This window comes from Neolamprologus brichardi, chromosome 9 (genome assembly GCF_056152115.1).
Source record: "Neolamprologus brichardi isolate AB-2024 chromosome 9, ASM5615211v1, whole genome shotgun sequence".
Taxonomy (NCBI): Eukaryota; Metazoa; Chordata; class Actinopteri; order Cichliformes; family Cichlidae; genus Neolamprologus; species Neolamprologus brichardi.
The window spans coordinates 38,378,078-38,398,156 of NC_142112.1; the positions used below are offsets into that span (position 1 = coordinate 38,378,078).

The 20,079-nt window shown below is 40.4% G+C and overlaps 1 protein-coding gene across 1 annotated transcript in view; it reads right to left on the reverse strand.

The window, feature by feature from the left end:
- The window catches only part of LOC102799570 (sodium channel protein type 3 subunit alpha-like), a 281,657-nt gene that overhangs the window by 195,364 nt on the left and 66,214 nt on the right, over nucleotides 1-20,079 (reverse strand). Inside the window, exons 4-6 of the mRNA XM_087846568.1 lie at nucleotides 19,309-19,427; nucleotides 5,503-5,592; nucleotides 4,578-4,706 (exon numbers count right to left, since the gene is read on the reverse strand). Of these exons, the coding sequence (XP_087702694.1) occupies nucleotides 4,578-4,706; nucleotides 5,503-5,592; nucleotides 19,309-19,427 (338 nt within the window). The remainder of the gene's footprint in view (nucleotides 1-4,577; nucleotides 4,707-5,502; nucleotides 5,593-19,308; nucleotides 19,428-20,079) is intronic.

A 20,079-nucleotide genomic window follows, 5' to 3' on the forward strand; every position in this document is an offset into this window, starting at 1 on the left:
TCTCATTTGTTCTGTGTAACCTCTCAGCCTTGTTTAGCTTTTCTTTGTTTCTTGCCTCATAGCTTCCACTCTGCAGCTAGCTCGTCATGCTAATCATGACTGAATGTTTCAGGTGACACCTGAGAGCCGGGAAGACTTGCTTCACAAACACTTGGAGGGTATCCCTATTACGGTCACCTTAGGCAGCCAATCAGAGGGAAGTTGTTTCTACAAAAAGGGGCTGGAGTCAACTGGCTTGTTTCAGACAGAGATGAGCTAAAGAGCTGCACTTGGGCACTGCGTAAGATAAATAAGGATTATTTTGAACTGTGAATCATGCAAAGCTAGTCTGGTTGAGTTGACAGCTCCAGCTGCAACTATAATTTTTTTCTCTTAACTTTATAGTTGATGCACTGAGAGTTACTGAAATTGCATCAACTCTTCCATTAACTCTGGACTGTCTTCAAAATGTATGATTATACACTTAAATGTTCACGTGTTCCTGCTCTGGAATGACTTCACTTCCCTTACATGGTCGAATCAGTGAACATAACCCAGACAACAGCTGCGTTTTCTTAAACCCTCTGACTCGCTGACAGGAATTCGGATCATCTTTGTATTTAATGGGGAGTTTTTGGAGGATTTCACGGGAGCTCATCAGGGTTGTACTATGTGACTCGACAGACTTGGTGTCCCATCATCTGAGGGCACCTTCATGAAACGTTTCAATTTACAGAGTGTGCACGGCGGGGGTGACGGTGCTTCATTACACCACGCTGTAACCCGCGAGCCGAGCCTCAGGGTCATCTATCGATCCGATCGCTTCGTCCTGACTGTTCATCTACCCGCCGGCGACCCTCGCCGCAGGCCTGCTGCTAATCGACTCTCTGATTGATCACCGCCTCGTAACAAAGCAAACCAAACTGCAGCGATTTTCCATCAGTCAGTCAATTACCGATGTGGATGGGTCATGCTCTTTTTCTTTGTGAAACAAAGCGGCGGGATGTCGCTCGTAGAGGGGGCGTCACCAACATTGTTAAGAGGAATAAGAGGCGCAGAGCTTTGGAGTCTTTTTCTTGACTTGAATTGATGGTTTGACAGTCGATTATGCGCTGAGGGGTTTGAGAAGCCTCGTGCTTTTTAAACCTGTAATTTGGGAAATGCAAGAGTGTCACTGAGGAAACCACTTCACTGGTTTTTTGTTCTATGAAAACACCGTAAAATGGCTTTAAGTAGCATCCAGCCAATAAAAGATTCACTCATCTTGCTTTAGATCTGCTGTCTCTTTTGTTGGCGACGTTTCTTTTGTGCCTTTTATTGTTTCTTGCTGTTGATGTTTATTTGAAAGATTTTAATTTTTATTTCCACAATTTAAAACAAGTATGCAGTCAATATTGGTGACGGTATTTATGAGTTAGTTATTGTGATGTTGTTTGAAATTTTTTTAGTATACGTGAAAAATGTGTTTTAGAAAGAGAAGGATGTTCTCAAGCTGCACAACAAAACAAGCCATCATTTACTCATATTGTGGTCGTGTTAAAATATTCACCATCATAAGAAAAAAATCCAGATTTTAAACATAGTCATTAAAAACAAAATCCTTTACTAGCAAGTGCAGGAAGTCTTAAGAAATTCTGCTTTGTGGTTTGTATGCGAGTGCAACGCAATCCATGAAATAAATGAAAAAGACCTGCAGAACACAAGCGCGACGACTATAAAGAGAGCAAAATTAATTTGCTTGTTCCACCTCTCATTCTCCAAATCTCTCTAATTAAATGCCCGAGTGGTGAACGCTCATTTGTTTCCACAAAAAGTGCAGCCAATATTCCTCCAGCACCCACGACTCTGTCCTTTAGCGAAAGAAAACAGATGAAGTCCGGAGTCAGAGATAATGGCTTCACAAAACATTTCATCAGAGTGCGTGTCGGATTGGTCAGCTGAAGATGACCTCAGTGTGAAAAGAAATCTCAAGGTTGTTTAGAAAAGCATCAAAAAGCAAAAGAAAATCGAGGAAGATGAATCTTTTTGTCTCTAATGAGCTGCTGATAAGCAGAAATCACAGATTCTTTGACTCCAGTGGATCTGTCACTGAGTCCACCTACAGGGCTGAAAAAAGAGGCTCACAGTGAATCTTTAAAGTATTAGGAGCACTCATCGTTTAAAATCAGATGAAAAAGCAGATTGTGTACAGGCTGAGCTTCTTCACGCCCTTAAAAATGGCTCCACCACTTTTCCAGTCGCCCCACCTCTGCAGGAGTTCGCAGGGAATGGTGGAGTAGATGCTTTAGCCCCGTCCAGCTTTTAAAATGTTACACAACTATATAGTTATAAAGTATAATTAAGTTTTCAATAGTAAGCCTTTTTAGGGAAACTGTCCCCTTTCAGGCTGTCATGCTATTCCTCCGTGTATGTTTGTCTGCTCGTCTGTACAATTACACCCGAACCTCAAAGCTGAGCCTTGTGAAGCTTGGAGAAGAAGCCGATAACGTCTGGTGCAGAAGGAGGTGCAGTTTTTACTCTGAGAGAGAGGAAACCACGTCTCCAAGGCTACTTTCAGTAAAACGATACAGGCTGTGTGTGTGAGCATCATCATAAGAAGTTTCAGTTTATTAGTCGTGTAAATATTCTGGCTGTAGAAGCTGATTTAGTAGTGACAGAAAAGTATATTTTGCTGAGGAACGTAGAAGAGGCGAGCATGAGAATCAGTAAATAAGTGTAATGCACTGTGTCATTTGTTCCCAGTGAAGAAGAAGCTCAAGAAGCGGCGATCGTCGTCGCCGGTCAGGCTTATGCTCATTAACGGCGTCGAGTTTGAACTGGCAGCACAAAGTCAGACTTTCTCCTTACTTTGCAAATGTGTCTCCTGCTCAGCTTTGGAGACTGAACATATATCTAAGTTCGTGTGAGACGCGTCTTTATTCTTTAATACCGCAGCGTTAATCCGCTCAGAACAACAACAGAGTCACGTCATCCACGCCGCTCTGCAGCTCCGAGCCTCTCTTCATGCTGTCTGATGAACTCTGGTCATTTCTGCAGATTTATTTATTTTTCTATTCCATTAAAAGCATGAAATAGCAAAATCACTACAATTTCCTGGTAATCTTTTATTCTTTGAGTTTTAAATTGTGTATCCAGCAAGGCCATGTTTTACCAGCCCACCGCCTCCATCTGCTTCTTTTATATCCAAGCAGTTTCCTTCTTACTCTGTCATCTTTTTTATCTTGATTTGTGAAAATGAACTTGCTAAAATGTTCGTGTGCAATCGGAGCGTTTTTCTAAAAACACAAGCTGATCTTCATCTGTGATGCTGCTGCTGCTCAAACTTTCATGTAAGAACTGAGGTTTAGACTCCGGCGGTGCCGCGCTTTGAACGGCAGGTGGATGACTGGTGTTCTGCTATTTCATCACGCGGTCCTGCTGCCACTGTCACATCAGCCGATCGTCACAGACTGCATTCGACTTTCACAACCTATTGTTTGTTTTTCTGATCACCACATGAAACAGTTACCACAGCACCTTGGAAATGGGACTTTCCATTTTATACTGATAATATCATTTGCAACCAGAAGCTGCACATTAGTGATCAGAGGATGGAGACATAGCCATAGTAAGGCCCACTGGTTTTTGGCTGAAGCACAGGGTTAGGGCTTCCACAGGTCCAGAAGCCTAGCAGCCGCCTGTGTCACCATTTACCTGTCAGTCAAAAAGGCCACGCCCCTAATAATTCAAACTTTAAGCCTTAACTAAGTTGAAATAATTTGACTTTAAAAATATCATCGCCATAGAAAAACTGATTTTTGGCTGTAAATGTGTTTATTATGTAAATCTGAACATTTTAACATGATTCAGTTTTGGAGCCTCAAGTGGCCACTGGAGGAACTGCGGCTTTTCATACTTGAACGTTGGCTACACTTTAAGTCCCAGAAGTTGCCGACTATGGCTATGCTGACTTCAAAGGAGCTTTGTGTAGTTTGTGTGGTGTCACTGATACCAAATTTCAACCTTAATTTCAACAGACAAACTCTGGTTGCAAATTTTTTTGTTTTCATTCTCATATAATTTAATTTAATTTAATTAATTTAATTTGCTTTTCACGTTCCACAGATAAAACCCTGTGACTTTTTGGTCCATTCAGTAGACTACCTATGAGTTTCAGTGGTTTCAGTAAATGTAAACACGATTTGCAGTTTTTTGTGCAGGTTCACAATCACAATCGAAGAGCTATTCATGAAGACGCTGACCTCCATCTGCACGTACACGTAAGTATGTACACGTAACCACATGCAAATCTATCAGGAAGGCATTTGATTGGTCCCAAATTTATTCTAGAGTAGCACAAAGAGCCCAAACATCCAGGCAGCGTCATAAAGAATAAGTTCAGACAAAATACTGTGTGAAAGTTTACTCAGGAGAACTGGTGCTCTTTAAAAGGCAAGAGGTGGTCACAGCAGTGAGATCCTCTCTCTGTACTGCAGTATGCAGGACGTTTACTGATTAATTACAGCTGTTCATGGCATTCATTTATAACAACCCTCACTTTAAATCTTTTGAGCTTTTATATAATACTATGTGTGTGTGAGTGTGTGTGTTTGACTCACGCCATGACAATGACGCTGAAGTCGAGCCAGTTCCAGGGGTCCCTCAGGAAGGTGAACGGGCCCACACAGAAACCTCTGGCCAGGATCTTAATGAGAGACTCAAACGTGTAGATACCTGTGAAGGTGTACCTGAAAGAGGGATGATAACGTTTATCAGTATTGGAGGGGAAGGGAGTCGTGTTGCGATGAAACAAAATGAAAAGGATAGAAAAGAAACAGCAAAAATAAAAGAAAGGATCATAAAAAGAGAAAAAAGAGGAAGGATGAGGACACAGAACTGGACGGTAACAAGGTAAAGGAAGAAAATACGACAAATGCTTGTCCAGACGAAGAGCAGGGGCAGAAAGAAAGAGAAAGTTACGGATGTGGAAGAAGTGAAGGACAAAGACAAAATGAAGAAAAGAAAGAAAGCCGGACGGGTGGAAGAGAGAGCCAGGATAAATATTCATAAAACTCTCCACCACACATCCTTCACTTATTTATTTTGTCCCCAGAAACAAGTTTGACCCGACTCGTGACAATTCAAGCGTACAAAGACAGGCAGGAGCGCTGAGAGTCTGTCACGTTAGGCCTGACCGAGCAGCTGCAGCAGCTGCAGCCTCCACAGCTGGAAGCCAGCGATGAACTACTGTATGTTAAAGGGTCTGTTCACCAAAAATATGCATTTTTCCAATGATCCCTGAATGTGCTGCAAATTCAGCACATTCAGCAGCATCGTAAGTGCACTTTGAACATTAACAGCATATTAGTTTAAGGGTCTGCGACTGACACAAAAACACACTAAAATTTGCAAACCATTTCCCTTTGTTACCTCGAATTACTTTGCAATAGCTACTATGACTTGAAAGAAATGCATATCCAGTAATATCATCGCTTAAATGTAAATTTCTATGAAGAAGAAAGAAAAGTTCCCAGGTGTACTTACTCCAGGTATTTGGCCCAGTACTCCGGCTCGGACATGGCCATGAAGCAGCAGTTTGTCAGGATGGTGCACATGATGAACAAGCTGAATAACGTGAGCAGGTTAAGGACTGAGAAGATTTCCCATCAGACAATAAACACTTTACATTTGAATCAGAGTTCAATACAAAGCCCACACTGTGGAGAATTCAGGACAGGTGGCATCCAATGTGGGAGGGACTCCCGCTACTATAGAGGGATTCCCAACAAGAAGTAGAAGTTCTCCAAGTTTTCAATACAACATTAGCTTCGAGCTACACCTGTAAAAGTGGAAATGGTCCCATAATCCCATAATTTGCTATAGTTGCTCCTGGTATACTGCTGTATACACCAGCATGATACTGTATTAAACTCAACTGCTTTGACTGGGAAAAATGTCTGGTTACTTGTCACAGATGATTTAGTTCGTTTCCTGTGTGTGTCCTTCAGCAGGAGTGGTAGCTGATCAAAAGATGCACTCGGGAGTATCTTTTGGAGAGAAAACATACCAAACACAACTATCTAGACAACATGGATGTGGTTTGTTTGGCAGAGACTGGCAACCAGGAGAGTGAGCGGCACAGCCAACAAAGCTGAGGAGAGAAGCAGAATTATCAAGTGTATCATGTTAAATCTAAAAGAGCAGATTGTACAACCTGAATAGTTTTGTCTGTGTTTTAAACTTTATGTTAAATAAGTCATTTAGATACTCGTAATAAAGAATCAGATATTTTAATACAGGTGAACACATCAACCATCAGCTCCTCCCAGGTGTTTCAACCCCAAATTGCACCTTGATACGTGACTTTAATAAAGCCCCAGTCAACTAGGCTAGTGACCAGTCCCCAACTGTTTGGCAGCTGGTTGCTGAAGGTTGCTTGTCATCAGGTGAAATTGTTCACAAAAGCAACCAGACCCCAGTCACCCATCACATGGACTCTTCACCCTCCTGCCCTCTGGGAGGCGCTACAGGAGTCCAGACTCCTGAACTCTGCCTCCTGACATCTGACCCACGTTAACACATGGACTGAACATACACACACTCACAACCACCTACAGACACACACATGGACAACTGTACCCTAAAACACACAATAATAACATGGACTGAACCACCACTCACAACCACCAGCACTTTACAGCCTCTGTAGAAATTATCCACATATCTCACTTATCTTAACTGCACTACTGTATAGCTCTGTGTAAATAATCATTCTGTACATACGATCATTTTTTATTCTACAACTGTTTATAACTTGCATAGTTCACATTTCTGTATAACTGTATATCTCAGATTCAAATCAAATTAAAATTTTATTTGTCACATACACAGTACGATATGCAGTGAAATGCTTAGACAACTGCTCGTGACCTAAAGAAAAACAGAAAAGGCTATGAATAAGATAGGAAATAAATATGAAAATTAAAAAGGGTAAATTTAACTAGGAAGGAATAAAATAAAATAAAATATAAAAATTAAAGTTAAAAATGAAATGATATAACTGTACAACACAAATTAGAATGAAGGGTAAATTTAACTGGGAAAGAATAAAATAAAATAAAATATATAAATTAAAGTTGAAAATAAAATAAAATAACTGTACAACAAAATACACAGTATAGAAATATATATATATATATATATATATATATATATATATATATACACACACAATGACAGCAGCTGTACAAGTATTAAATGGAAATGAAGAATATAATGTCCAGTGTTGTGCAATCCACATTATTTAGTGTCTTGTGCAGTGCACATATGCTTAAAGTGATTTAAGTGATGAAGTGTAAACAAAGTCCAGAATGTCCAGTGTGTGTGTAAGAACTATATGTGTGGGTCAGTACTGTGTGGTGGTGTGATTGAGAGACCTATCTCAGATTTCTGTATAGTTTCATATTTATATCCTGTTCATAGCCTGTACATACTTATAGTTATAGAATATTCATAACATACTTCATACCGTGTACATTATAACAAACCATAATAGACCCATTTCTGTAATATACTTACATATCTATATTATTGCTAATATATATTGTAATATATCTATATCATGGCTAAAGCACTTCTGGATGGATGCAAACTGCATTTCGTTGCCCTGTACCTGTGCATGTGCAATGACAATAAAGTTGAATTCTATTCTATTCTATTCTAAATGATAGTTCTTGAGTTTGTGTTACAAAGCTCTTGATAAACAGCCTGGATGGGATAAACAGTCAGATATTCTACCTGCAACAACCTTAAATTTGCAAATAGTCTTGTATAGTTTGTTGGCTGGACAGAGGTCGAAATTTAGCACAGAGAACAAAAGAGAACTGCGAGAGAGTCAATTTAGTATACTTTTCTGTGATTTTCAGCTCTTAGTCAGTGTGGATAAAAGCAGCAGCTCAAATGTAAAATGGAAATGTCTTCAGTGTGACGCTGGTGATCGAGGAACCGAGGCTTTTATGACTCGTTCCCTCATTGTGCGTCTCTCTGGAGTGTGTCAGCTAAACGCCTGAAATGTAAGTGTAAAAATGTCTCTTTTTGCCACAACATGCCGAAGTGATTTTACATGTGCTGTTTTTTTTAAATGCCTTTCACTGATTTCCCATTAGGGCTTAAATAAAGATGAAGTGAACTGAAAGGCTGTGTCGAGTTAGCATGTGTGTTTCAGCGCTCCCCTCCAATGCCTGCCACATTCAATACAGCAAATTAATATGCCATTAACAGCGGCGATGGGAGAAAAGGCCCACTCTTGTCTAATCATCATATAATGGGGAACAGTAACTTTCCAAACTGTCAGAAGGCAACAGTACATGTTAAATATCAGCTTCACCTGCCACGTTCAACACGCCGCGCACGGTGAGGTGGGAGAGACTTCATGAGACCTCGCTCAGCTGTCAATCACAGCTATAAATGAATCATAATTATTGTAATTTGGCAGAAGGAACATACTCCCTGTGTGAAAGCGGCCCAAACTCCAGCTGAAACTTGTTTGAGCGGCGGGGTAATTGTTGATTGAGTGCCGGCTGTAATGATGTTGCTGGAGCGTTGTGGCAGGCGGCGAGATAATACTGTTACCAATTGACAAACAACGCAAATGTCCCCTCACCGCCGCCGCCACAGAGCCAGAAGCTAATTATGGGGTAATGATAGACCTGCTGTTATGGACTTCCCAGGCCACCATACCGGTAATATCATTATACCTCCCACACCCACCACGGGATCTGTCTTCCTGTCTATAATCTACCCCGGTTTTATTTTTTCTCTCCTTCTTTCCACATTGTCCATCTCCGCCATTCTTCCCTCATTTTTTCCAGTTAAACATATGCCACTGCCTGTCCTAAAGGCTTTTATTTTGAAAGAGGGGCTAGGAAGAGGAAATTCCATAAAACCAAAAGGATAAACTCAGAAGAGTCTTTTATTCTGTCTTCATTCTGTCACCCCAACCAATCACAGCAGATGGCCGCCCCTCCTTGAGCCTGGTTCTGCTGGAGGTTTCTTCCTGTTAAAAGGGAGTTTTTCCTTCCCACTGTCGCCAAAGTGCTGCTCATAGGGGGTCATATGATGGTTGGGTTTTTCTCTGTATGTATTATTGTACGGTCTACCTTAAAATATAAAGCACCTTGAGGGGACTGTTGTTGGGATTTAGCGCTGTAAAAATACATACAAATCATTAAAAAATTGATGTTTAGGTTGCCTCAAAAGCTAGTATAAAAAAAAATAAAGGTCCTAACTTTGGTCATAATATATAAGAACAAATCAGAATATTGTTTTTATTGATTTGTTCTCCCAATGTTTTGATAATCATGAAATAAAGAAAATAATTATTCTGATTGATATGAATCACTTTTTCTTTCCAAAACGCAATTCTCCAAAATATAGGGTGAGGGTTGGGTTACCAACTATGATGACTTGGACTTCAGAGGTTTAACAGACATGACTTTAAAGCTCACACAAAGCAACAACACACAACAAACACAAAGCTTATTGACTCACTTTGGTTCAACGTGAACACAATTAAAACACAACGGCACTGCAGCTGGTGGCTGCAGAGCCGCTCTGAGTCCCACAGCAATGCCTCATGGGATGCAAAAATCAAATGACTGTCCTCAGGAGCAAGGCCCCATGGGAAATAACACGGTTTGCCTTCAGAAAAACACAATCGCTGTATTCTAATATCACAGCGGTTCATGAGTGTATTTGTGTGTGTGTGCTTCCACCTCAAACAGCGGCTTGTCATAGTGGCGCCACTGTGGTCGGGCACCAATCCAGAACACACTTGATCACACACAAACACTTCTAAAGCACAAACACGTACTAAAACTCCACTTCAGCACCGCAGCTTGTACCCTCACATCGCGCACCTCCTCCACACAACACACACTAATTTTTATTTCATCTCTCAGAACAGCACGCACACACACCGTGGACATCAGCAGCGCCGCACCTCCATCGATGACCTCTTGAACCCACTTATTCCCCTGACAACAGCAGCGTGTCCGCCAGCTCAACGTCTCTCAACACCAGCAGCCGCCTCCCACGGTAAAAATAGACGGGTGTGAGGTGAGGATAAGGGGGGTGGGTTGAGTTTTGGGTGTGAAGTAATAGCTGTCATGTTGGTCTGGCGTCTGGGGCCTGAGGCGGACGCCAGCGTGGAGCTGGTGCACGGGCGACGGGCCAAAAACCCTCAGCTATAGCCTCTAACGTCGAAAGTCAGTAAAGCGTCCAAAGTACATCTGGATTCACATTTAATATCAGCCCCTGCACTCAACTAAACATCTATCTATCCACAATGGAAGCAGTTATCATCTGCAGTCTGAAATTAACTCGATAAATCATTATGTAGCTGAAAGGGCCTTAGAACTGCTACCCCCCTGATGTCCAGCAGGCGGCGAGTCTTTTGGTATGGAAGTCTATGAGAAAACGAGCCTGCTGCTCAACTTGATCTCTGACCTCAGTGAATGCTCTCCTGATGAGTTTATGGTCTGAATCTGTAGTTGAAAGGTTTATTAAATAAAAAACAAATGTTTCATTTGTAAATTATGATGACATTTAGAGCAGAGAATGCTTAAAGATGGGAGCTTCCTTCAGACTGTGCCACGTCCTCGGTGTGTCACTCAGTTCCTCTCGTTCATGGCATCAAATGGAAACCAGACAGGATATGACTCATTGTTGCAGTTTAACCCTGACCAACATGTTTGATCATACGTGGTACCAACCAGTAAAACCAGTAGGGAAAAAGCTGACTTTCATGCATCGTTTAGGAGTAAAGGTTCACATCTAATGACGGTATCTTAATTTTAAGGAGATGTTAATTTCATATTACATGTTTTTACAGTCCTCAGTGGAGCTGCAAAACCTTCACATGTAGCTTTATTGTTGCTACCAGCAACCAGCATTAATAATTAATTTGATTGAAAATTTGAAGATATTCAATTCTTCAAAGCAGCTTTCACACTTTGAAAATCTTTCCAGTAGTTTGGATTACACACTTATAGGTGGAGCATGTTTTCCACTCTGGGTTTAACCCTTTAAGACCTACCATAGAACCAAGGCCACCAGAGCTTACTTTATATTTTTACATGTTGTGGAGCCATTTTTGGGAGCATTTCAAGTTGCTATACATCAATACAACCATTACAGCCTAAATTTTAATAATATGTCTGCATTAAGTCCATAGTAACGACATAAATTGCAAAAAAGTGCAATAAACTAAAAAAAAAATTTGAAAATTGCTTTTGTTTTTTTTTTTACATATATTTCTACTTGGAGAAATTTAAGAGGCTTATCCCTCAAAACTTTAAATACAAAAAAGTTGCACAAAATAGTTTCCCACCACAGGGAATTTATTTTGAGTGTCTTCATAGTTTTATTTTTGAAATACACCAATTTTTATACACTGCAGGAAAAACGAAAAACAATCCTATAATGCAAATTTGCAAAGAAAACAGCATGTGTATCAAAATAAACTATTTCCAGCAGTGCAATATGAGTCCTAAGCATCACAGAAACTATTCAGAAAAGCATAAAGTCAAACATAACTTATAAAAACACCAGTATAGGCTTCAAAGGCCTACAAGTAAAAAAACTAAATTTTTCGCGAAAATGACGTCACTTCCTGTTTCGGGCAGGTCATGGCGGACATGCGATAGTTCGCGCTGACGTCTATTTCAATGTGGGAAGTGTTACGAACAGCTGATCGGATCAGCAAAGCGTGTTTCTGGAATATTATGTTTTTGTTGCTGCAAGTGCTTTTTATGCAGTTTTTGCAAAGCTATATGTGGAAGGAAACTGTGACCGAGGACAAGCTGATGGCATAAGATGTAAGTACAACTCCTCCGGTTTCATATGCAAAAAAAATTATTGCGCTAGCTTACGTGGTTGCAGAGCTACCGGGATTTAAAAATAGTTACGCAAAATGGAGCGTGCTGCTCTGACCGGTTTTAAAGGGTTTAAACTCAGATCTGTATAACTAACAGGCCAACATAAACTACACACAATCAACGTTGGGATTTCTTTGTAACTAACACTAAGGATACATTTTCCTGATCATATCACCTGCTGTTGTTCACTGTAAAGTCATTTAATGTGGTTTAGTTCCATTTTTATGCAAATGAATCATGTGTCTTTTATTTTAATAATCTAGCTATGCAAATATAGTCATAATAAAGTCATATAGCAGCCACACACAAAAAATACAACTTAGTTAAACTAAGACATCTTCACCATTCAGAGGCTGGATCGAGTGATTTGTGTGCTTAAAAAATGTTATCATAATTGCTGCCATAAACTTCCTGTCAATAACTATGATTAATGAACCAATCATTTCTCTCTGTGGAGAGCCAGCTGGTTTCTGTAGCGTCTATAGAAACAATGAAAGTGACCCTTACATTGGGGAGGGGGCGGGGTCAACAATTGATCTGAAGTGACTCTTACCACTAAACCACACCACCAAACCAGCCCCACCTACAGAACAACGCCGTCACCCTTGACCCCTCACCGCAGAAGTCAAGCCTTCAGGCCTGAATCGTTCTCTTCGCCGCACATGAAGTCGCACATTTGCCGAGTGTATGCAGAGCGATGACTCATTGCCTTTTTCCCCAGGTTTTTGTAAACCAGCGCGTCTGCAGTTTGGAAACCACTGAACTCGAAATGTGCATTTGCTTTCATAACGACAGCCTCGTGCTGACTCTGTTCCTCGAATGGCCTCTTGAGTGTGGCCGCAAAAGTTAGTCAATACCACAGTACAGCATCGCCAAGTTGGAGCTTACAGATCCTAAAACTGAAGTGACTTAATTCTGCATTCTTGTTAATTGCCAGCAGGGGGCGACTCCTCAGAAAATTAGCCTACTTCTCACTTCCTGTAACCTCAAGGAAACCGTTTTCTTTTGATTTTACGAGCTCGGTATTTGTAAACACAACATTATTATTTTGTCAAAAAGGAAACAATATTCCATCAGCCAATGAGCATTCATTGTTCCTTTGTTTTACAGTCGGCATTTCCAGTTAAACACCAGGATGGTGACAGTGAAAACTCCTAGCTTAAATTGTCCTGGAATACAGATGCTATGGCTGTGTCCCAATTCAGGGTCTTCAGCCTTAAAGGCCGCATTTTAAGGCCGATTACGTCACAGCGACGCGACGAAGGCTGTCCCAATTCAAAGGCTGCTCGAAATGCAGCCCTCAAATGCGTCCTTCATTTCCTTGAATTTTAAGGACGTGGCGGTGTAGACTTCGTGGCCCAACATATCCCAGAATGCATAGCGCGGCGGTGGGTGTGGATAATTTTGCTGAAAAAAAACGGCGGATGAGGGGCGCCCGAAGACTAAACTTTAAGTGAGTACTGAATATGATGTCACTTATTTATGTGCAAATGTTTAATAATGAGGAACATTAAAACATTCCTGTTGGCCACATGTTGGCAAAGTTATGTGACATTAGTGACGTTTGTACTAACTTGGTTTTAAAGCCTTTACTTTAAAATATACGCCGTTCAATAGCTGAGCTTAATCAGAGAATGATCAAAGCTCATGTAGAAACAAACAAACAAATGAACAAAAGATTTTCTCCTTCATTTCTGTCAAACAAAGCTGTATGAAACGTTTCCAGCTGTTAGTATCATGGTTGCTAGGCAACCTGGGCAGCGCAACGGAGGCTAGACCGTCCCGTTTCACAAGCCTCTCACTTCCGGCTTTAGCGGTCTTTGAGTACGCGGCCCTTGAGGACCGTTAAGGCTGCGTACTTTAAGGCTGCAGACCCTGAATTGGGACACAGCCTATGAAAGACTAATGCATTTATTTTATTGGTTGCCTTAAAGTCTTTTTAAACCTGCTCCAGTTTTTATGGAGGTTTTCTTGTTTGTCACATAATTTTGCTCAGCAATGGATCTGTGTTACGGCTCTAGGTCATTTCATTCAGCTCCTTATGTTTTAGTATTCTTCTGTATTATGACTTCTGATTCTTTTGTTATCTTGTTTTGAATATTATATCCATCCATTCACTTCCGCTTATCCTTTTTCAGTGTTGCGGGGGGCGCTGGAGCCTATCCCAGCTGTCATAGGGCGAGAGGCAGGGTACACCTGGACAGGTCGCCAGTCTGTCGCAGGGCCAACACACAGGGACAGACAACCATTCGCGCTCACATTCATTCACACATTCACACCTAGTGACAATTTGGATTATCCAATTAACCTATCCCCAATATTATATCCTATGTTTTGATTTATTCTGGTTTAGGGTTTTGTTCTTAGGTTTTGTGTCTTGTGCCCTCGTGTTTAGTGTAGACTTAGTTTGGTGTCAAGTCTGCGTCCTTGTGAATTGTTTCCTGTTTTATTGTGAAGGTCTGTGTCTTATGTGAGTGTATTCAGTTTTGCTTCCCTTGTCTCGTCTTGTCAATTACTTCCACCTGTGTGTAATCTCCTTGTGTTCTTCTGTGTGTATTTAAGTCGTGTCTACTCTGCTGGTCACTGGTCTGTCTGTGTATCCACTGTGTGTTCACCCTGCTGTCCACCTTCGTGCGCCTTTGCTCACCCTCGTGTTCGTGTTCGTGTTCATGTTTGCTGTTCTGTAGTTTAGTTTGTCCCAGTTTAGGTTACCTTTAGTTCCTTTTCACCTCATGTTTACTATGCAATAAACCACCTTGGCATCTTTGCAAGTGCCTGTGCTTGGATCATTTATTCCCTCCACGCGGCTCACACCGTTAGCCGTGAAAATCTGAATGTGAAACCTGAATTTGACCTGATGCAGCCGCACTGATGTCACCCGCTATAGTTTCTTAAGTCCTGTTGTGAACGCTGGAGTTTTGTATTACTCATATTTCCCATCAATACGAGAGATGGGCGGGTCTGACTGAGAAATCAAGTGCTCCCTGGCTGATCCCAGATAATCCTCTTTCCTGAACCTTAAAATAATAAAATTTATAAAAAGGGGTTTATTTTTTCCTTCATTATGACCCAAAATGAGCGACTGAGGTGACAAACTGAGCAGTTTACAGAGTTCAAGTCAGGGAAAGGCTTTTGTGTAGACTTTATAGTCTTTCTCCAACTGCAGGCATCGCCCCCTGGTGGCTACTGGAAGAATTCAGTTTGAAGCTCCATCTATCTTCCTGCTGAAAGCAGCTGAGCCAGAAGCTGACAGTGACGCTCGTCACATAAATTCCCTCATTTCAGAGTCACTTAGACCTTTTCCTCATGACAGCTTGTAACAAAATCAGGATCAGCTGGGTGTGCTCAGCATTTTTACACACTCCACCGAGCATGAATGGATGGTAACTGCTCAATTACAACAGTTAGAGCACCTGTGTGGAAACACCTGCATTCATCGTGTTTTTTAATTCATTAATTTATTCAGATTTTCCTTTAATTTGTCACATGTATATATACAATATGTATATTTCACCACTTCTTAATCTTTAAATCCAGACGACACTCAGGCTTGCCTACAGGTGTTAAGAAACCACAACAAGCAAACATATTAAAAGCTCCTGACAGGCTATAAGTCAAAGGTCAAAGGTCGACACTCCTCCAGGAACAAACTCAGAGATTTGGTCAGCAGAGAGATTATAGTCACAATATTTCTGTGTGTGTGTGTCCCTGTAATGCCTGTGTTTTTGTGTGTTTCTGTGTGTACTTGTGTGCCACCTTGATGAAGGCTGTGCAGTATTTACTGGCCATGTTTACGGCTCACCAGACAGCTCAAGATGATCCTGGCTCAGAAATACGACCGACAGCACGAGCCCTCTGAATCTGTCTCTCTCTCTCTCTCTCTCACACACACACACACACACACACACACACACACACACACACACACACACACACACACACACACACACACACACACACACAGTCAGTTGATATGATCGCTTAATATGCTGTCATTACTGTGCGTGTGCCTGGAGACCGTCCAGCTGTGGGGCCCAGTATAAACTCAGCACTGGAGGATGTAAAGAGACGATCACACCGTTAATGTCTCCTACAAATATCTGATGACGATTGGTATGCAGACCTGTAATGTCTTGCATAAACATATTCTGATAAGAGTGATGCTATTTTATGTATTTTTATCAAATAAAAAGTCTTTTTATTTCACATTAATAATTTACATTTGATTAACTTTTTTCCATAAAACGCTGAACAGTCGCTTTGTTTTTGTTTTTCTGCTTCCATTTCCTCATAATGAGAAAAGATCTAATCTGTGAAATTAAAGAGTTTTGAGCACAGAAATGCAGGAATTGGCCTTTAGCTGAATAAGTCAACGTATTCACTTTATTCATAAAAGGCATCCCCTGACTGTTTACAGCCAGATCTGATTTGTTAAGAATCAGCTTAACACAGACTTTGTGTAGACCGACCCGTTTAGCCCAGGATCATCTTAGCAGTCTGAAGATAGACGTCACTTTTGGACCAGCTAGCTGGCTTGGCTAGCAAAAAGCATCTGCTTTTAACTGATATTAATGAGGATGGCAGTTTTTAACTAACTTTGCTGAAAAAATAATCATCTGAACTACCGACAGCAAACACTTGCTTAGTTTAACTTTACACATCTGTGAGTTAAGCTAACAGATATTTTAATTGTACGCAACTTTGATTACAGTGAAATATGGAACATTTTTGAAAGCTATGAGAACCTTAGTGCTTTAACCCTTTAAGACCTACCATAGAACCAAGTCCGCCAGAGCTTATATTATATGTTTACATGCTGTGGAGCCATTTTTGGGAGCATTTCAAGTTGCTATACATCAATACAACCATTACAGCCTAAATTTTAATAATATGTCTGCATTAAGTGCATAGTAATTACATAACTTGCAAAAAAGTGCAATAAACTACAAAAAAATTGAAAATCGTTTTTGCTTTTTTAACATATATTTCTAGTTAGAGAAATTTAAGAGGCTTATCCCTCAAAACTGTAAATACAAAAAAGTTGCACAAAATAGTTTCCCACCACAGGAAATTTATTTTGACTGTCTTCATAGTTTTATTTTTGAAATACACCAATTTTTATACACTGCAGGAAAAACGAAAATAAATATTATAGTGCAAATTTGCAAAAAAGCAGCATATGCATCAAAATAAACTATTTCCAGCAGTGCAATATGAGTCCTAAGCATCCCAGAAACCACACAGAAAGTCATAAAGTCAAAGATAACTTTTAAAAACACCAGTATAGGCTCATGAGGCCCTGATGGTAAAAAAAAAAACTACATTTCCGCGACAATGACGTCACTTCCGGTTTCGGGCAGGTCATGGCGGACATGCAAAAGTTCGTGCTGACGTCTATTCCAACGTAGGAAGTGTTACAAACAGCTGATCGGATCGGCAAAGCGTGTTTCTGGAATATTATGTTTTTGTTGCTACAAGTGCTTTTTATGCAGTTTTTGCAAAGTTATATGTGGAAGGAAACTGTGACCGAGGACAAGCTGATGGCATAAGATGTAAGTACAACTCCTCCGGTTTCATATGCAAAAAAAATTATTGCGCTAGCTCACGTGGTTGCAGAGCTACCGGGATTTAAAAATAGTTACGCAAAACGGAGCGTGCCCACTCTTACCGGCTTTAAAGGGTTAACAAGATACGTTTACTAACACAACTGGAATATTCAAATGTGAGCTTTACTGTCAGGGACGTATCCACACCTGGAACCTGGGGTGGCACAGTCCCCCACCTACCACATGCAGCAACCTCCGCTCCTTTCAAACATATGATTGGCTGGTGCTGCCCCAACAAATGATCCCCTACATCACTACACCAGAGCATGAATAGGGCCGTTAGGAATCAGAGTACATTTACTTGAGTATTTTACTGACATTAAATATTTTCTAAGAGAGAAAAATCAAGTGAGTAGTGTGGTTGTTTCCAGAGGAGCTGCCCTCTTCTGGCCAGAGAGAGGAACTTATCGTACTGTTAAATACGTTTCATGTGTTTCCAGCAGGTTTGCAGAATAATGAGTTTTGATTTGCAGCGAAAGCGTGTTAGCATTAGGTCTGCTATCCTTCAACATAACATAAGCTGAGCAGTTAGCATGCCACCCATCACACAGACTTTGTGTACGTTCACCTGTCAGCACAGAGCTGGACCTTTAAACCTTTATCTCTTCAGTTAACATAGAGCATCATTAATCCGGCTGCGTGCCAGGCCCACATGCATACACAGTATGTACACATAGCTTTACAGGATCTTGACTTTTTGTGGTGCCAACCAATCAGCACATTCAACAAAAAGGAAGCTGTCCCCTGTCTTTTATCTTTGAGGACCTTAAGATGTACTGCTGTACAATCAATGCTCACATAACTGCCCGAGCGAATTCTGTAAAAAGCAGGAGCATAATAAATAATTATCATCATCATCAGTGCGACTGGGATTGTTATTGTGATCAGCTCACGCGTTCTCGTACCTCTAAAATAAGGAAACAATGACAAATCCTAATACTGCTCAACAACCTGAAATCCAATACTACCAATAAATACTCACATTAACAATTAATCATTAAAATCCTTATCTAATTTATCTGTTTGTTTAAGAAAAGCAGCAGAGACTAAAACATTACGTTCAAATCTCTTGGAGCCTACATTTCCCATGATGCAACCTTGTCTTAGACCGTCCTGCCCTTTAAACTTGACTTTTAGTTTATATTAATATTTATTTTCCGATAAATTTGAATATTTTCTGATTTTAATTTGAATATTTTCTGATTTTAATTTTAAATATTTTCTGATTTTAATTTGAATATTTTCTGATTTTAATTTGAATATTTTCTGATTTTAATTTTAAATATCTTCTGATTTTAATTTGAATATTTTCTCATTTTAATTTGAATATTTTCTGATTTTGATTTTAAATATTTTCTGATTTTAATTTGAATATTTCTGATTTTAATTTGAATATTTTCTGATTTTAATTTTAAATATTTTCTGATTTTAATTTGAATATTTTCTGATAAGAATGAAGCTAAGCTTTTCTAACCCTCTAATCTTGTGAAACTGTGCGTGATGGTCTCTTTAAACGGGACTGCGTGTTGATGGTTGTGATCAAAATAAAACAGTATCTGAGATATCGCTGCCCCATCAGTCACAGTGAGACGCAGTGAAGCACAGACGAAGGCAAAACAACAACCACAACAACTGCTTCTGTTGCCATCAGGGTGGCCCGGCTTCTCTCACACAGCATCCTTCAGCACACACTGAAAGCACTGGAGGCTCCTCTGTAACTGACCCCTGACCCCCACCCGCAGCCATTTCTCTGCACATCATAAGGCAAGTGCAGACAGTAGCAGCAGAGTTTGTGTACTTAAGGATATGAGTGCACGAGGATCTTGATGGCGAGTCTCCGGATAGGGTGGAAGGGGCTGAAGATGTAGAGGGCGGATGTGGCACTGAAACGGAAGATGGCCTTCCCTTTGTTCAGGACTATGAACGTCTGCAGGAGAACCAGACAGAAAAATACATAAATACACAGATTTTATTAATAATGCACTGTGCTGCCAAAAAGGCTCTAAAGCAGTGAACCAGGGAGCCAAGGCCTCCATTTTTATTCCTTAGAATTAATTTCTAAATAATATGGGTGCTGTGTCTTGGGTTTGTGGGTTTTGGGTGGGTAAAGTGTTCATCTCTGTGGCTTTAAGATTTCTTCATGTATAATCTTTCTGTAAATGTAAATAAGTGATGAATCTACTTTAAATTATTTTAGTTCTCTGAAATGTAACAAACCATAAGATCTGATACATGTAGTATTTTCTATAACAGTAGATTTGCAGTTTAGTTTACATAGATTTTGAGAATAGTATGTAGATTGTTCCTGGCAGGCTCTACTGGAGGCTGGCTCCAGGAGTTAGTCAGTCCCAAAGACTGAATAAGACCTGGATGAGCCACCGTCTGGTTTGGAGATCTGTGGCCAATGCTAACAGTCTTAGCTAGAGAAAAGCATATTGGCTAATTAGTGCTAAATAATGCTACAGCTACATCTACAGAGAGAAAACAGTGGCTCAACTGCAGAAAAACCAAAATAATCAAAGCCATAAACGTTTAAGCTAAATGACTTTTAAAACCTTTAAAGCAACTTTAACCAAGAC